At 38.3% G+C, this 17,609-nt stretch overlaps 1 protein-coding gene and 1 long non-coding RNA gene across 4 annotated transcripts; one reads left to right on the top strand and one right to left on the bottom strand.

Moving 5' to 3' along the window:
• Positions 1 to 8,435, bottom strand: C2H15orf61 (chromosome 2 C15orf61 homolog). 2 transcript variants are annotated; one of them, XM_057724879.1, is made up of 3 exons: positions 7,913 to 8,435; positions 3,309 to 3,480; positions 1 to 1,623 (listed from the first exon to the last, which is right to left on the bottom strand). In XM_057724879.1, the coding sequence occupies exons 1-2, from the start codon at positions 8,256 to 8,258 to the stop codon at positions 3,353 to 3,355; spliced, it is 474 nt and encodes a 157-aa protein (XP_057580862.1). In that variant the 5' UTR covers positions 8,259 to 8,435; the 3' UTR covers positions 1 to 1,623; positions 3,309 to 3,352. The 2 variants fall into 2 exon arrangements, with proteins under 2 accessions (XP_057580862.1, XP_057580861.1); XM_057724878.1 differs by lacking the exon at positions 1 to 1,623 and having other exon boundaries at positions 3,260 to 3,480; positions 7,913 to 8,433.
• LOC130846564 (uncharacterized) lies at positions 8,357 to 17,259 on the top strand. Of its 2 annotated transcripts, none has more exons than XR_009051589.1 (3): positions 8,357 to 8,579; positions 9,688 to 9,799; positions 16,974 to 17,259. It is a non-coding gene; the product is annotated as an uncharacterized LOC130846564 (long non-coding RNA). The 2 variants fall into 2 exon arrangements; XR_009051588.1 differs by having other exon boundaries at positions 9,685 to 9,799.
• The last annotated feature ends 350 nt before the right edge of the window (positions 17,260 to 17,609 follow it).

The raw sequence follows: 17,609 nt of genomic DNA, 5'->3' as shown, positions 1-17,609 counted from the left end.
TCCCTGGTGGCTCAGTGGTTACGACTCCACGCTCCCAATGCAGGGGCCCTGGGTTTGATCCCTGGTCGGGGAACTAGATCCCACATGCATGCTGCAACTAAGAGCTTGCATGTTGCACCTAAGGAGCCCACCCGCTGCAACTAAGACCTGGTGCAGGGCTTCCCTGATGGCACAGTGGTTAACAATCTGCTGCCAGTGCAGGGGACACAGGTTCAAGCCCTGGGCTGGGAAGATCCCACATGCTGCAGAGCAACTAAGCCCATGCGCCACAACTACTGAGCCTCTGCTGTAGAGCCCGTGCTCCGCAACAAGAGAAGCCACCGCAATGAGAAACCAGCGCACCGCAGCGAAGAACAGCCCCCGCTCACCACAACTAGAGAAAGCCCGTGTACAGCAACAAAGACCCAACGCAGCCAAAAATAAAAATAAATAAATAAATAAAATAAATCTTAAAAAAAAAACCTGGTGCAACCAAATTAAAAAAAAAAAGATATTAATAGTGAGAAACTTGGATTTTTTTTTTCTAGCAACCTCTTTCTTACTCCCAACTCTGTTACTGCATCTTTATGGTGGTTCACAACTTACACAGGAACCATGAATTTTGACTAGAAATTTCTTCCAGTACTTGATAATTGATTTGTATAGAAATAACAATAGAAGAGATGTAAAATTTTAAACTAAAATAAATCTTCATCTTCATTTAAAAAAAATAGTTTTTCCTGGATTATTTTAAAGACTAAAATCACATTAAAGAAGTACAGGCAGAAAAGCTGTTTCTGTTTCATCAAGTAAGAAAGCTCCTGCTATCCAGAAGGGCAGGGTCCACTTGGAACCCTGCCTGCCATCTCAGACATAACCAGCATGCACACAGACACACGCAAACTGCCTTCAACATGTCTCCTCCTCCCTTCCTCCCACCTTATTTTTAAAGTCCTTTTATTTATGAAGTCTTTTAAACATAAATATGTATGGAACACAAGAATGAGGATTACAAAACCAGCTTTTCTGAAATTAAGGTAGTAAAACTGACATTTGCTTACAAGCACATTCATGATACATTTTAAGGTAGAAATGTTTCTTGTTTTGTCCTTCTTAGATTACAGGTGGAAAAAACTAAAACACAAGGGAGTAGTTTTAGCCTGAGGTCAAAAAGTAAGATAGCAGTGTTGCTAAAAATAGAATCAATCTCCTGCCTTCAGCATTTATATTTTATCCTTTTTTAGGCCACAATACTTTGATGTAATATCCAACTTTAAAGAAAAAACTTAAACCATTGCTGTTCAATGCGAGGCATTTTTTCAGACTAAACTGTTCACTACAAGACTTCATAAATCCAAGGAATGATATTTTAAATATTTGAACCATGCCCTTAGCCATTGTTGAGTTCATCCTTCACCATGATCAACTCCATGAGAGCAAGAGGTCTATTGATTTTCATGTAATACAAGAAAATATTACATTTGCTTAATTGTTACACAGTGAGCACATCAGACAAGAAATCAAGGCTCTATTTAATGCTGCAAGCAGCAGAGAATTACAGAGATCAATAGGGTAGTTTGTCAAAGATGTTCTCCAAGGAGACTTACCTATCACCATGTGGATAAGAAGTCACTCTGATTGTAGCTATTGAAAAACAGGTAAGCAGAGTCAGCAGTACAAATTATCAGAAATCAAACAGGTCAGTGTGAAAAGAAGTGCAACTCTACTGAAAAGCTGTATTTATAGTCTGGTAATTAAAAACCATTTTATCAGCCTTGTGTTGGGACCAAACCTTTATAGCAAGTATTGACAAGATCAGCAGCAATGAATGAGCAGTATTTGACTTAAAACTTATGAGCTATAGTTATTTAACTTTGCCTATTACAGAAGAAATCAGTTCTAGCCTTCCTTGCAAAATGCTAATAGTCAGTTTTATTATTAATGAAGCTTAATGTAACACTATCTCCTTTGTGTAAGCCATTCATTTAACTGGTGTCAAGTATATTCTTCTGGACTAAATATATTGGCATAAGTACTTCTTTGATTAAAGTGTTATTTAGAATTGCTGTTAGACAAGTGAACACTACATATATTTGAAGAACAGTTCACTCTCTGTAGCTCATTTAAAATGACTACCTTTAATGAAGCCAGTTTGTGTTACTTCGTTATTCTGATGCTTTCACCTCAATCACATCTACTCACTTTCCCTACTGCTTTGCCAGAAGAGAGAACCCAAATGTTGGTTAGATTGAATTTTAGAAAATATTTTGCTACAAAAATGTGTAAATGTTGCAGAGCATCAGCAACACATTAACATAAAATGATATATAATGAATGTTTGTAATTATGGGAGAGATCATAAATCTTAAACACCCATTGGTTTAGAAATTAAATAGTTCTACTTAGTTCTCCCTAAATTACTCCAAATTTCTGAAATTTACCATTCGTCTGGGTATTTTGTAACTACCCCCAAGGATAAATTTTTTTTAATGACTTTGCTTTCAAAAATGCAATTAACTTAATAAAATTCTAACGCAAAACTGCCATCAGGTCTTTAAAATTTCAGCCGACTTCCCATCGCCAATAAGTCTATGGATGCGTACCATTTCGGCTAATTGCTTTTTTAAACAGTTACCAAATTTATTTTTTCTGGGTCTTTCTAGAGCTTAATTGTTCTTACAGCTTTATCAGCATGCTATTTTAACTTTTAATAAGTCTTAATTTCATTCTTCTTGCTGCATTTACATTAACTAGAGTTGTTATTACATTAAAAAAAAGTAGTATGGTACTGGATTCTTTAGGTAATAAGAAATTTCAACATTACATCCACACCTCTCATACAGGTAAATGGCACAAGGGCTGTAACACATTTCCAATTAAAATCCTGGCAGTTGAATGGTTTAAATTTCAGATTGCAATTAGAATTCTCATTAATTTTAGATTTGCAAATGATATTATATTATCTCTATCATATCTCCTAAAATTCTCTACTTCTTTTTCTGATGTTAAAGATTTTTCCCTTTCCTTCTTTGTGAGGTATCTATATTTTCAGAGTTGATTTAAATTGTTAATACATAACTACAGAATCTATAAGTTACAATCATTTTTTATCTCTAGTTTAACCTACTTATAGGAAAAAATTGGTATAAGCGTTATGTATTTGTAGTTCCCATTGGCTAAGCAGAGTATGCAATATATAACAATGTATTAATATGAAAAGCTTTGCCTCTTGAGGGCAATGATTCATCTTAAAGAACCAGAAACTGTAGAAAGAAAAAGGTGTTTGTAAAGTTTTATTTTAAAGGATCAAAAATAAATATTGCACATACACATGATAAAATCTACTGCTATTTACATCCTCCAATGCACAGTTTCAGTACATGGCACCTTCATCTTCTTTATTTAGAAAATAAACTGTTACTGGTCCATAACTGGTGTGCACAGTCTCTGTGACTCTAGCAAATAACCAGGAGCCAAGTCCATATAATAAAGTTGGAATACCTAGAAAACAAATGAATATGTTATTTGTGAAATCAATACTTATTATTCATGTACTCATATATTTGTCATGGTATAAATCACAGAGCACTCTTCAACAACATCAAGAAATTATAAAGTTATAAAAATATAAAAATATGAGTAAACACTTGACTCTACCTAAGAGGTCAATTTCATCTATGTTTGTGGAACACAGTAACAATTGTGTGAGCCTAGAGATTTTTAAAACTATGGATAAGGCTGGTGTAAACTGTAATTCAAAGTACTTTACAAACATTAATTCATTACCTCCAAATAATTATAAAATAATTCTATATTTTTTTCACAAATAAGCAAACAGAGAATAGTCATTAACTTAGCTGTAGATGCTCCTGATTATTGGCCTTGAGCTTAAATTACTCGGTCATCTTTATTGTGCTTTAAGTTGGCCAGTAATACTGATGGCTAAAATAACTTTTACACACCTTAAAAGAAACTGGGTCAAAAAGCTGTCTTCAAAATCAAAAGGCAAAACCTAACTCTTAGGAAGATTTTAGTTTAATAACAAGCATGAGAAAGAAACAATCCCATTCATATTTTTACAACTGATTTGAAAATCTTGTTTCAACCTATTTGAAATAGGTATATAGTAGAGTGCAACAACATATTTCTTCTTTGGAATATTTCCGTTTGCAATTAGTTGCCATTTGTGAGATGTGAAACTAAAAACACACTAGCCAGAGATCTGCATTAAGCACTCATATGCACATGACACAAAGCTGGACACAGAACAAACTTTCACAATTCCTATTTTTTGTAAGGCACTTATTTGAAATCAATGACTATTATTAACATTAAAAACATGTATAAAACCACAGGCACATGAATCAATAGCAAATATTGTATGCTCTGCACAAATATTAATTTTATTGTTCCTGTGTACGAGCTGGACAGAAAATGACAATTTAAAAGAAGAGCTGTACATTTGGAAAATCACTTTCTTTCTACTCAATAGGAAAATCAAAACATGCTCAGGACTAATCATATTGCTAAATTTTTTTCTTATTTTTCTGCAAGAGTATATTTGCTGTGCTATGCTCTTTTTGAGTGTATAAATTCATTGGACTACTTTGTGCTTATTCCCTGAAGCTGCATTCCAGCCACTGTGATGCCAAAGATTAATCAGGAGAAGCATCGCTAGCTGGCAATGAGAGAGGCAAAAATGGCCATTCAGACTGACACCTCTCTATTTTTAGGAATATACTGGGTCACAGCTTGTTACTATCACAGGGTTCCCTGGAATTCCTATGAAATCTTTCACAGTATATTGCCTTCTTTGCCTTGGTAATACCGCCCCCAAAATCTCCAAATGCCTCAAGGGAATGTCATAAAAAAACTACAAAAACTAGCATCATAAAGCTATTTATAAATCATTCAACCAAAAAGAAAAAAAAAAGGCAAGTTGGGGTGTGGAGTGGGGGAGTGGACAAGAGAACAAGAATAAGACAGGCAGAAGTGAGTGAAGAGTGGAGGGAGCAGTTGAAATAAAAAATAAATTTAAAGTATGCTATGACAACTATGAAATCAATGGAGTGAGAAAGAAAAACAGGCTCTAGAAATAATTATTAATTTTCCAAATATACTGATAGTAAAATACATAAAATATGACTTTTAAACCAATGCTAAGGACATACAGTTAAGAAAATGGCTGGTGACACTGAAAATTGTGTTTGTTTTACAGTATTTATCACAGTTTTCAGTTAAAATATTGATACTTTAAAAAAAATCACGCAAATAAACAGTCAGTATTTTTTTGGCTAAAATGGAGGACTGATCAAGGATTACTAACTTAATAACTACATTATCTCTTAAGAAACAACTTGGAACCAGTATCATTAATGCTGTTTGATAGGAGGAGGAGATGTGATGTAGGAGTCAGAAATTCTCTTTTTTTTTTTTTTAATCTTGCAGTCTACTTATTTAATGCAGTCAGGCTAATATACTAAATGGGAAGATTAGCCACGAAGATAATTTACACACTAAAAAACCCCATAATTTTCTTTATAGCACATGTGCTGTAAAGTCTATAAGGTTCGATGAAAAATTAAATTTTTTCCAGACTGTCTGAAACATATCATAACATCGAAATGAATGTGAAAGTCAGTTCTTTGCATAATAATTCATTTTGAGTCAGCTGAACAGTAGGTAAACCACTGTCAAATTAAGCGCTTAAAAAAAATTAGAACTTTGTAGCAAGTCTCCAATTACCCATTCATTCCAATGGTAAGTTGCTTTTCTTAAATCTCAATCTACTTCTCAGCAGGATACCCAGACTGATAAACCATCAGTAAAATGTCAGCTTCCATTGAAAGGAAGGCAGAAGAAGAAGGGGACACATGGGTAAAAGAGAAATCTTTATTATTTACAAAATGGGAAAATGAATTACTTTGATAATTACTAATCTGGAAGGGAGGAAGAGGAATAAAGTCCTAAGTATTTTTAACTAGAACACGTACTTGATGATCCAGAGGGGCAACTGTACAATACAGAATAGGGAAGAATCCTGTTATATAATTACCTACCCTAAGACAAATATACAAAATAACATTACCAAATTGGTGAATACTCTCAAAATAAAAAACCCAGGGAAAAAAACTCCCGTTACTGGTATAAGCTAATTTGTATTAAAGCATGCTTGAGCAGAAGGTTTTCCTTTTTGTTTAACTTTAAACTCTTCTCTTTTAAACAGAATTTTTAGAATTTTCAAAAGACACAAAGACCATTAAATCACTATTCGGCTCTCTCTTCCACTTGAAAAAAAAAAAAAAAAAAAAAAACTACAGCTGTGATTTCTTTCCTCAAAAGGTTTTACTACTTTTCTACGTGAGAATGTTCTGGGCTTATTATTATTCTGGGCTAATAGGATTATTTTTTCTTTCGATTTCTTTCTATCTAAAAAGAGAATCCCCTAATCATTAAGGTGTTCTTAAAGTGTTAGGTTTTAAATGGTGAAAACTTTTTTTAAAAAGGCATTGGGCTCATGGTTTACCTATAACCCTCCAGTTATGCTCTTCCTAACCTATTACTTTACATTTGGGAAGAGAGATTTTTTTCTGATTCTGAAAATGCTAAAATAAACATATTCTTCTTGAATCTAGTCATCACTTTTGTCTCTCCAAATAATTCTCAATTGAATTCTCTAAGTCAGTACACTCTTCAACTTCTTTACATCAACCTCAAAATTAGTGGGCATGCTCTATACAGTTCATCAGCCAAACAGTAAGACATATTTTTTAAACGATTACACATTGCTAAATAATCTTCTCCTTAATGGACTGAACCCAGGACAGTCCCAATGGAGAGCAATGGCTCCAGAATCCCATGACTGACATACTTGAGTTATAAGCAAAAATACACCTACCATATTTAAATTTAAGAAACTATCAGCCTATATAGTAATAGTGCAGATGCAAAGGCATCTAACTTTAATTCTGGTTCAAAAAACTCGTTGGGTAATGTGGGTCACCTTGCACGTCTAGATTCTGAATTACTGAAATATGGATTAATTCGATATCAGCTATTAATAGGTTCAAAACATCTCGAGGCCTATTTCTCACTGACCTCTAAAATATAGAAGATGTACCTATGTCGATGTTCACGCCTCTTCTGTCATTAACCAAAAGATAATAAACATCCAACAAGAGTTAATACTCTCAGAATATTCCCATGAAAACATACTAATATTAAAGAGGCAGTCTTAAATGTCTTTTAGGCCTAGCATCTGAAGAAGCTAACATTACTAGTGAAAACCTTCAGTGCTTTCAGTAAAACGAACTCGCTGGGATTTCATAAAAAGAGAACAAAGAAACTTAAAAAAGTGGTTCCAGGTTTTATAACATGAACGCACTCACAACGTGATGTTCGTGGGAACGAATCCTGCCATGCAATAAGGCATTTTTTAAAAACGTCAGAGCCACTTCCCAGAGGCTTACACAATCCTTTTCACTGCCCAATGCAGGGGTCCTTCTAGTTAAAAGCTGCAGAAGTGAGGATGGAATCCTCTCTCCCCAGGGTGAATGCAGGGTGGTCCCTCAGTACAGGCCTGTTGAGGACCCCCCACTTTCCGGGGAACCATTCAGGAGCAACAACGTAGCCCTGACAAGCACCTGCCGGGCGCGGACTACCGAGGCCCAGGGCCAGGGCCAGTCCTGGAAGGCTGCAGAGCGGGTGGGCCGCGGAAACCGAGTCTGGGAAGCGCCCCAGCACCGGGCAAAGCCTGGCGAGCGCGTGCGCCCCGGCGAGCCTGCGCGGGGCCGGGACAGGGCGCCCCCAGCGCGGCCGCGGTCTGACCTCGGGGCCGGGGTCGCGGCCTCGCAGCCAGGACGTCTGTCAGCGTGCTTGGCAAACAGCGGGGCCATCGTCGGCGGGACGTGCCTCGTCGGCCCGGGCCACTCACCGAGGTTGACGACCTTGAGCGCCGTGAAGAACCGGTCCTGTCGGGCCAGGTCCTGCCAGGGGGCCTTGGAGCAGTGGTACTTGATGAAGGGGAAGCAGCCGGTGCGCAGGACGTGGTAGTTGGCGCCCTGCACGGGCCAGTTGAAGTGCGAGAGGCCGAACTGGTCGTTGCGGACGGCGCCGTAGGGCACGCAGAAGGAGGTCCAGTGCGGCAGGCGCCGCTGCAGCAGGTGCCGCGTGAGCACCTCCGATGCGCGGGGCTTCGGGCGGGAGGCGGCGCCCGAGGCCCAGGGCCGGCACAGCAGCAGCCGCAGCACGGCCTCATGGGCCCTCCGCAGGGCCTCCATGACCAGCCTCGCCCGCGTCCCCCGCCTCTTGGCCGCCGTAGGGGCGCGCGCCGCTGGGGGCGGGGCCGGAGGATGCGCGCGCGCGCCCGCTCCCCGGGGCGAGCGGCGGGGACGCCCGACGGGCGCCGCGCGAGTGCGCGAGAGCCCCCGGGGCGAGGCGGCGCGTGCGCCCTGAGGTCCCGCGGCCTCCAGCGGGGAGAGGGGAGCCGGGCTGAGGGCTGGGAGGAGCGAGTGGCGCGGAGGGGCAGGGACATCCTCGCTGAGGAGGTAGCGAAATCGTCACCGAGGACCTCATGGACTCGTTACTAACCCTGGGGAGAGGTGAGGGGGATTCGCGAGTTTTATCATTTTAGGTATGAGGAAAATTAAGCTTTAAAACGATTAACCACCCTGTTGAGTGGCAGAACTCAAACCCGTATTTCTCTTCCAAGCCCTAGGCTCAGGTGACATCCTTGGTGGGTGGTGTTGAGGAAACACTTGAGAAGGTGTCCTCAGGGAAATGAGTTAAAAGCCGCGTCCCCAGATCTGCGTTGGCTGGTAAAGTCGGGAAGCACTTTCGTATTTATAACCCCGCTGTCGTGTTGTTTAAAATAAGTCCCAGATATTTCAACAGAAAACGTTTATTTTTTTAGAAAGTCCCACATCTCTCCGTGCACTGTGCACCACTACCTCCCTCCTAAGAGCCTGGTGAAAGCCAGACCAGGAGTCTTTTAGTTTTAAACCTTAATAATCCTGTCACCCATGATCAAATCTCTTACTTCAGGAAAAACTTTTCTCAAATTTTGCAGCCCTTTGAGGTAATATACATCTGCTTTCTAAAGAAGCATTTCTGTCCTAAATTCACCATGTTTGGAGAAACCATACATAAACGTGTCTGGAAAGTACTGCATGTAAATGAGATAATTACGTTTAAACAGCATATAATAGTTACTGTTAATGTTGAAAACTCAAGGGGAATGTAGGATAGTGGGGCTAGCTAACACTTACATTCTCCAGTTTTTACTGATTTCAGCAAACATTGATTGAGCACCCACAACCACGTGCCAAATATTGTAGGGTAAGACATTTCAGGGGCCTCGGTAGTCATGCAAATAATTTAAACTTTACCTTTATAAGATTCTCTATTAAATAAAAGTTTTTGAAAGATTTTAGGGGGAGACACGATGTTAGATTTGCGCAGAAATGGCTGGAAGGGAGGCTAAGACGAGTCAGGAAGGTGATTCAATACTGCGATTTCAAAATAAATTTTAAAAAGCATTGGAGTCCTTTTTCAAACAAACCGCAATGTATAAAGTAGATGAAAATTTGTTTTATTACTAAACATTGATAAGTGCCAATTTTTAACATTAACTTTAAAGGTAGATTTTTAAAATGAGGCTAGTTTGTTGTTGTCTTGGATTTTTATTTTGCCTTGTTTTGTTTTTAGCAGGACAGGAATTTACTGGAAGGAAATTGGATAGCTAAAATAATAAATAGGAAGTCTGCAGAACCAAGCTTAGAAATGGGAAGGAATCAGAAGAGTCTGACCAGCAAAGACATAGGTAAGACCAACAGGAATTAGTATGGTTGGGATGCCATGGCTGGCCCCACTGCCACTGGACTCTTGACCCTGATATTTGATGCTCAAAAATTTTTGAAGTTGGGGGCTATTGACAACAGTTGCAGTTATAGCAGCATCAGAACAGTTTATTTCTTATTCTTTTGTTTTGGTTGTATACTGTCAAGAAAATCCTGATCCCTTGGAAGAAGTGGATACAAATAAGAGTGGTTTTTAAATGATTCACCTTGAAATCTTGGGCATGTGCTTCAGTTAGAGACGGCAGGAGGAGATTAATTCTGAGATCTACGCTGAAATGATATAACCTCAAATTAATGCATGAGCAGTCTGCAATATGTTAAAAAATTTGACAGTATTTCTTGGCAATATAAAAATCTATTTTTTAAAAAAATGAAATTTGAATCAAACATTTGGGGAACATCTGAATCCTGTCTGAGAAACCCTAGATTCTGTAGCATATAATGTAAAAAACCACTGATAAAGAGAACCAGGTATTTACATAGGTTTCACTGCATCATCTCATGAAGGCTTGGGAAAAGACTGAAGGATTTCTGTTGGAAGATGCTGACTTGGAAAAAACCTCATCAGTGATTAGGGTTTGTCTAATCCAAGGCTCTTTGATTATGTCTCTTTTCTATTCTAAGGTAGGAGGTTCTTCCAAAGATTTCTTTTTTTTTAATATTTATTTATTTCTTTGGTTGCACCAGGTCTTAGTTGCGCATTCAGTCTCCTTAGTTGTGGCAGGCAGGCTCCTTATTTGCAGCATGAGAACTCTTAGTTGCAGCATGCATGTGGGATCTAGTTCCCTGACCAGGGATCGAACCCAGGCCCCCTGCATTGGGAACATGGAGTCTTAACCACTGCGCCACCAGGGAAGTCCCTTTCCAAAGGTTTCTGATCGATGTTGACCCACACCCAGGTTTTTAAGAGTGTTTGAATGAAATATTGCCCTAACCTAAAGATACAGAGCTGGAGAACATGACATCTAGATATCTCTTCTAACTTTAAGATTATATGGTACTTTTTCCATAATTGAAATAAGATAATTTCTCAAAAAACGTACAACTCAGATCAGATGCTTGATTTTCTTTTCAGTTCTAATTCTTCATGGTCATGAAACAAAGGGGTTTGGAAGTTGGCCTTCAAAAGCCTAAGTCAATGCTCAAAAACACTGTGTCCAGTAATTAAGAATTAAATACATTAAATACACGAATACTTAGTTTTCTACAAAGCATGGAGAAATGGCATATCCCTTAGAAGGAACCCCTTAAAAATAACTCAATAGTGCTGACTATGTACAGCTGTTAACATGTGCATGGGTGTATCATGCTGCTCCTAGAAAGAAGGGAATTTATTTTGATTTTGTTTTAAAGACACCTAGAACCTTGCAGATACTCAGAACATGTTAATGGGTTCTACAAAGTTGATAGTTTGGAATATATTAAAATTAAGAATTTCTGTTCATTAAAAGGCACTGGCCTCTCTCACCTTCTGAGATGGCCCACAGTCAGCGGTCTGTGGAGTATTTCTGTGGAATGTTTCTCTCTAAAATAAATCCACTTCTTACCTATCAAAAAAAAAAGTCACTATTAAGAAAGTTAAAATGTAATCCAAAGAGTGAGAGAAGTATTTGCAATACATATATCTGACAAAGCATTTGGTATCTGGAACAAATCGTTAAAAAAAGACAATCTAATAGAAAGGTGGACAAAATATTTGAATGCACTCTTCCTAAAGGAGAATGAACATCCAGCTGTTCAATAATGTGAAAAAGTGCTTAGTTTCACTAATCATATGAGACATGGGAATTAATATATATATTATCTTATATACTACACACCCACTAGAGTGGCTAAAGTAGAAAAGATAGAAAGTACTAAGTATTGGTGAGGATATGCAGCAGTTAGAACTTTTATATGTGGCTGGCAACCAGTTTGGGAAATTTTTTGGCAGTTTAAATTAAAGCTGAGTACATGCATACCTTATGACCCAGCCATACCACTCCTAGGTTTGTATTTGTATTAGTGTGCTCAGGCTGCCCTAACAAAATACCACAGACTGGGTTTAGCCAGCAACAGAAATTTCTCAGAGTTCTGGGGACTGGGGAGTCCAAAATCAGGTGCCAGCCATTTGGGTTCCTGGTGAGAGTTCTCTTCTTGGCTTGTATTTCCTTTTTGCTGTATCCTCCCATGGTAGACAGAGCTAGCTCTGTGTCTGACTCTTTCCTAGTGAGGGCACCAGCCCTATTGTAAGAATCTCACCTTTATGACTTCATTTACCCTTTATCACCTCCTCATGCATGAGGCCCTATCTCCAAATACAGTCACATTGGGTATTAGGGCTTCAACATATTCCACATATTTTGAGGGTACACAAACATTCAGTTCATAGCAATTCCCAACAGAAATTGTGTGCATATGTTCTTCAAAAGATATGTACTAGAATATTCATAGCAGCACTATCCATATTTGTAATACTCAACCAGGAAGTTACTCAAATGCCTATCCGTAGTAGACAGATATGCAAATTGTGGCATAGTCACACAATGGAATACTACATAGCAACAAGAAAGAATGATCTACAGTCACATACAACATGCATGAATCTCACAAACATAAGGAAGAGTGAAAGAATCCAGACACTGAAGTACTTACTGTATGATTTCACTTATATAAAGTATAAAAACTGGCCTAAACTCATCTATGCTGTTAGAAGAGGGATAGTGATCACTCTTTGGGGGGCGAAGCGGTTACTGGGAGGAGTGTGAGGTGACTTGGGGAGGACTGGGATTATTTTTCCTTTTTAAAGACATTCTTTTATTTCTATAGTTCTTTTTTAAGGCAATTTTTTGAGTAGTTTTAGACTCATAGCAAAATTAAGAGGAAGGTACAGATATTTCTCCTAAATCCCCAGCCCCACACATGCATAGCCTCCCCTGTCAGCAGCATCGCCCACCAAAGTGGTATGTTTGTTAGGACTGATAAACCTATGGATTATTCTCTTTCTTAACCTAGATTCTAGTTAAATGGGTGTATTCAGTTTGTAAAGTACTGAACGCATGTGATATGTGCATTTTTCTGCATGTATATTATATTTCAGTAAAAAGTTTGAAAAAACCAGTGAGTTCTGTAGGTAGTGTTACATGCTGTTATTTGTGTTTATTAAGAAATATGTACAGAGAACATATGTAGTGGACATGACCCAAACATGACCTTGTATGTATGTAGAATCTTTATTCTCAATGTTGTTTTTACAACCTTACTGTGAGATCCTGATCAACTCACATATTTCTAACAGTGTAATTTAAAAGAAAGTAGGGTAGGCATGTAGATTTTAATTCACTGCTATTATCAGGAGGAGAATTAAGGGCATGTTACTGGGTGCTTATGTCAACATGTTGGTAAAAGATAAAGGAATTATTTAAAAGGGATAGAAATATTTACAATTAGGATTTCATTTGCAGTTTCCAGTTTGAAGCTTTAGGACTTTTGGTTCAAGAAAAGGAGGACCATGGAGTTGCTGCTGCCCCAATTCATATTCCAGCATGTTTTGGAACTTAAAAACAGATACTTCAAAGAGCCACCGTCCTAAGTCTCCTAGGGACCCAAATCTGCTTAATGGTGTAGTGCCCTCTAAGCCAGGCTCAGCACCAGACAAAGTGGCATGAATTCCCCCCATAGATGGAAGAATACCCATTCATTCTCCCCATTCCCATCAGTGGCAAACAGTGCTTGCTGCTCCATTCCTGTATCCTTGTGTCTGCCCTGGCAAGGACAATATACATTGCTTTTATGTGAAATTATCCTCATGGAAGTACTGAGTTATGGCAGGAGTCATTAGGAAAGGAAGGAACTGCTGTATTCTTATCCAAATGTTTTTGAGTCCTTCTGTGGAACTGATTGATGTTCTGAAAGCCCCCAAGGAGTCGGCTGGCAGCTGAGGCTGCTGTTACAAAGAGTGGCAAGAAGAATTACTCTGGTAAAACATTTTATTGTGAACAAAGTGGGTACAGAAATCTCATGCAAAAAGCATCTTGTGTCTAAACAAACTACTCTCCAGTTCTCCCCCACCCCCACTGGAATGTAAACTTTCTAAGGCCAGAGGTTTATGTCTGTTTTATTAACCTTTGTGATCCCAGCACCTAGTAACTTGGCATATGGTAGGTACTCTATTGTTGAATAAGTGGGAAAAAAAAAAGTGGGTAAAGTGAATGCAATTAGTGTGTTTGAGGGATGTTGGAAAAAGGAAACCATAATATTCAGGGTCAGTGGTTTTAATTTTAATTTTGGTAGTTGGAGAAATTAAACTACAGAATAGGAAAGAAATTTATCCAAGATCACTTACCAGAAACAAGAATCAAAGTTCTGGCCTCCCAGCTTTCAGTGAGCTTTTCATTAGGAAACATTTCTATGCTATTCTCCTGCCACGGGTGCTAGAATCCAGCAGCAAGGAGACATATTTGTGACTTTTTGAAACCAGATAATGATTTATGCTGATAGGTAACACAGTCCATTTTATGGGCATGTTTTCAGTGTTACAATCTTTATAATATGTAGTCAGTGTTTGGGGAAGCATTTGAAAACATAGCCAAGTAAATTCACCTTGTTGTATGGTTTGTAGTTATGGTCTCAGCTTCGTAAAGCCTTGTTTTACTAACAGATTCATTAATGAATAGCATACAACATTTTTGTAGCAGAAATCTTATTTTCATATCAAATTCCTAAGATATTTTGGCTTTATTGCTGATCTTCAGCCGACAGTGACTCTTAGCACTTTAACTGCAAGTCTTTATGCCCCCTCCCCAGTCTCACTGTCAAGTAGTTAATGATCTATAAACAAATACTGAGTTGCCCTAAGGGGGCTCTCCATTTAAAGGGGCCTTGAATCATTTTATAACAGAAATACAGTAGTCCACCCACTGATTTATGAATTGTCAGTTTAGGTTTTTAAAGTGCCATTACACTAGTATTTTCAGATGGGACAGGTTTTTAATTTACTGTACAATAGCGTTAAATTTTATCCAGTTTTTCCCTTCAAGAGAAAACTTCAAAAATGTGAATCTACATTTGCAGTTTCCATAGTACAAAATGCCTTTTTATTTGTGTATGCACACTTGTGCACATTTCAAGCTAAAAGGGGCCACAGAGAGCAATAATGTCAATGTAATAGTACCTACCAGTTACTGAGTATTTATTTCATGCTAGGTAGTTTCCACCTATTGTTTCATTGAAACAACACTCCAGAGCAGGGTTTCACTCTCCTCATCTTCAAGCTGAGGAAACTGAGTGTCCAAAGTTAGAGGTTAAAATGAGCTGCCCCCAGTCATAGGGCAGGCAGGTGGTAATGCTGGGATTTGAACCTACATTGATAGGACTCAAAATCCCATGTTTAACCACAATTAAAAAGAGTCATTTGATCCTAGACTCAAATGTAAAAGTTGCTGACACAATTTAGCATCCTTTAGATGTTACACAATTAGTAAGGAAATAAGAAATAGCATTCTAGATCCAAAATATGGCACATCTAGCCAAGGAGTCTGTCTGGCTCAAAGGAAATTTGGGGCATACATGATGACTATCAGAAAAAATAAAAGGTTTTTCACAATGGAATCAACTGCAAAATTTGTTGTAAAACCACTATTTCTGTGCATATTGAAAGTACTTTTAAAATATCTTTAAAATTGAAAGGCATGCAATAAGGAGTTTGGGTACCACCAGAAAAGATCCCAACTCTAAGCAAGTTATCAAGCTCTAAAACTTGGACTTTATTAGGGGACTCCGAATGAAGAGTATGTAGGAATTCTTTGGACTGCTTTTACCACTTTTCTGTAAGTCTAAAATTTTATTCACATTAAAAAGTTTAGTTTTAAAAACTTGGTTTTTAATGGAGAGAGCATTTGGCCATAGCTTGGACAGGTATGAGTAATGCTGCTGCTGTGGGTAATAGGCACGTTTAGTCCAAGCCAGCACTTCAGTGAACCACAACTGTGGTTCAGCTCTTTCTTTTTACTCCTTCTTGCTGTTTCTAATAAAGCAAGATGTTAAAGCTAACTACATGCTCTATTAATTATATGAAGGTGAACTTCAGTCATATTTGTTACTGAAGATGATTAATAATTACCAGTTCTGCACACATTTCTGGTGCATTTCAGTAAATAAACAGGGTACATTGTTGGGTAGTAATTGATTAATTAGCACATTCATCCTACACAGCTCAGTGGTCTAAGGATGCTGAGTTTGAGATATTGCTCATAATTATTACAAGAAACAAATCTGTTCCATTTCTCAGCTTATTCTTCTGTATGCTGAGATTTTTTTTTTCTAAATCGAATGTTTAATGGTTCAAAACCTTATAGGTTTTATTCAGATAAATCAACTCATGAAAAATTGCTAGTCATAATCTCAGAATCTTATTTTTGTGTGAACTAGGGTGAAAATTTTACAAGGCTAATTTTAACATTAGATCTTGCTGTTAAACTGGATCAAATACTGTAAATATAGGGCACTTTCCCACCATGCAGGAAATGCTCATTGAGCACCTATGCGCAACAGGGGCACTGGAATCTCATTTGCTTCCCAACCACATCAAATAAGCTCAGGATTGCAAGTGTCATCGGGTTGGCACTTCGCAGCACCAAGCAAATATACTGTGTAATCTTCAGAGAAGTATAACAGCATGTATTGGTCACTGTTTTAACTCTGCAGCAATTTAGGATTTTTTTTTTCCCCTAATTTATTGACCCAGCATATGGTTGAGAGAGAGTGCAGCTGAGATAACTTTGGACAGGGAGTCAGGAGTCCTGGGTTCTACTCTATCTGTATCCCTTCTTGAAGAAGCTTTGTGACTGGCACATCATTACTTCCTTCTCTAAGCATGGATCATTCATCTGTGAAATGAAGGCTTCAACCAGGGATGATGAGGTACCGTGAGGAGCCCAGGCTGCAGAGATATATGGGCCTAGGTTTGAATCTGAACTCCCTGTTACTATTTTTTATGATTTTAGGGAAATTATTTAACCTCTCTGAGTTTCTAGTCTGTTTGCTTGAGTTTATTATAAGGATCAAATGATATATGAAAATAGTTTGTGAACTATAAAGTACCTTGTGAATGTAAGGCATTGTTAATATTATTAACTATCTTATTAACATGATACGTAGGGATTTCCTAGGCGGTACAGTAGTTAAGAATCCACCTGCCAATTCAAGGGACATGGGTTTGAGCCCTGGGCTGGGAAGACCCCACATGTCACGGAGCAACTAAGCCCATGCTCCACAACTACTGAGCCCTCATGCCACTACTATTGAAGCCCATGTGCCTAGAAGCCCGTGCTGCACAGCAAGAGAAGACACCGCAATGAGAAGCCCACGCACAGCAACGAAAGTAGCCCCTGCTCACCGCAACCAGAGAAAGCCCTCGTTCAGCAATGAAGACCCAACACAGACCCAACGCAGCCAATAAATAAATAAATAAATTTATATTAAAAAAAGCAACATATATATTGGAAGGATGCGTCGAAATGCCCATGTACTGGTCTAACAATAGAGGATTAGTAACATCCTTATGCCATTATTAAAATAGCACTGGGTAAGAATTTCTGATGCGTCTTCATAATTTATTGCTAAGTGAAAAAACAGAGTCTGCAAAACAGTTTGTCTGGTATAATCTTATTTAAAAAATTATATACACAAAGACATAATAAGAACTCAATGTATATGTGATAAGAGAACAAATTATATATATCTATTAATTGAGCGACTTTTTCTACTGATAGGTACTGTTCTAGAAGCTGGGCT

The sequence above is a fragment of the Hippopotamus amphibius genome, chromosome 2, assembly GCF_030028045.1.
Source record: "Hippopotamus amphibius kiboko isolate mHipAmp2 chromosome 2, mHipAmp2.hap2, whole genome shotgun sequence".
Lineage (NCBI taxonomy): Eukaryota > Metazoa > Chordata > Mammalia > Artiodactyla > Hippopotamidae > Hippopotamus > Hippopotamus amphibius.
This window is presented reverse-complemented; position numbering and strand designations above follow the sequence as displayed.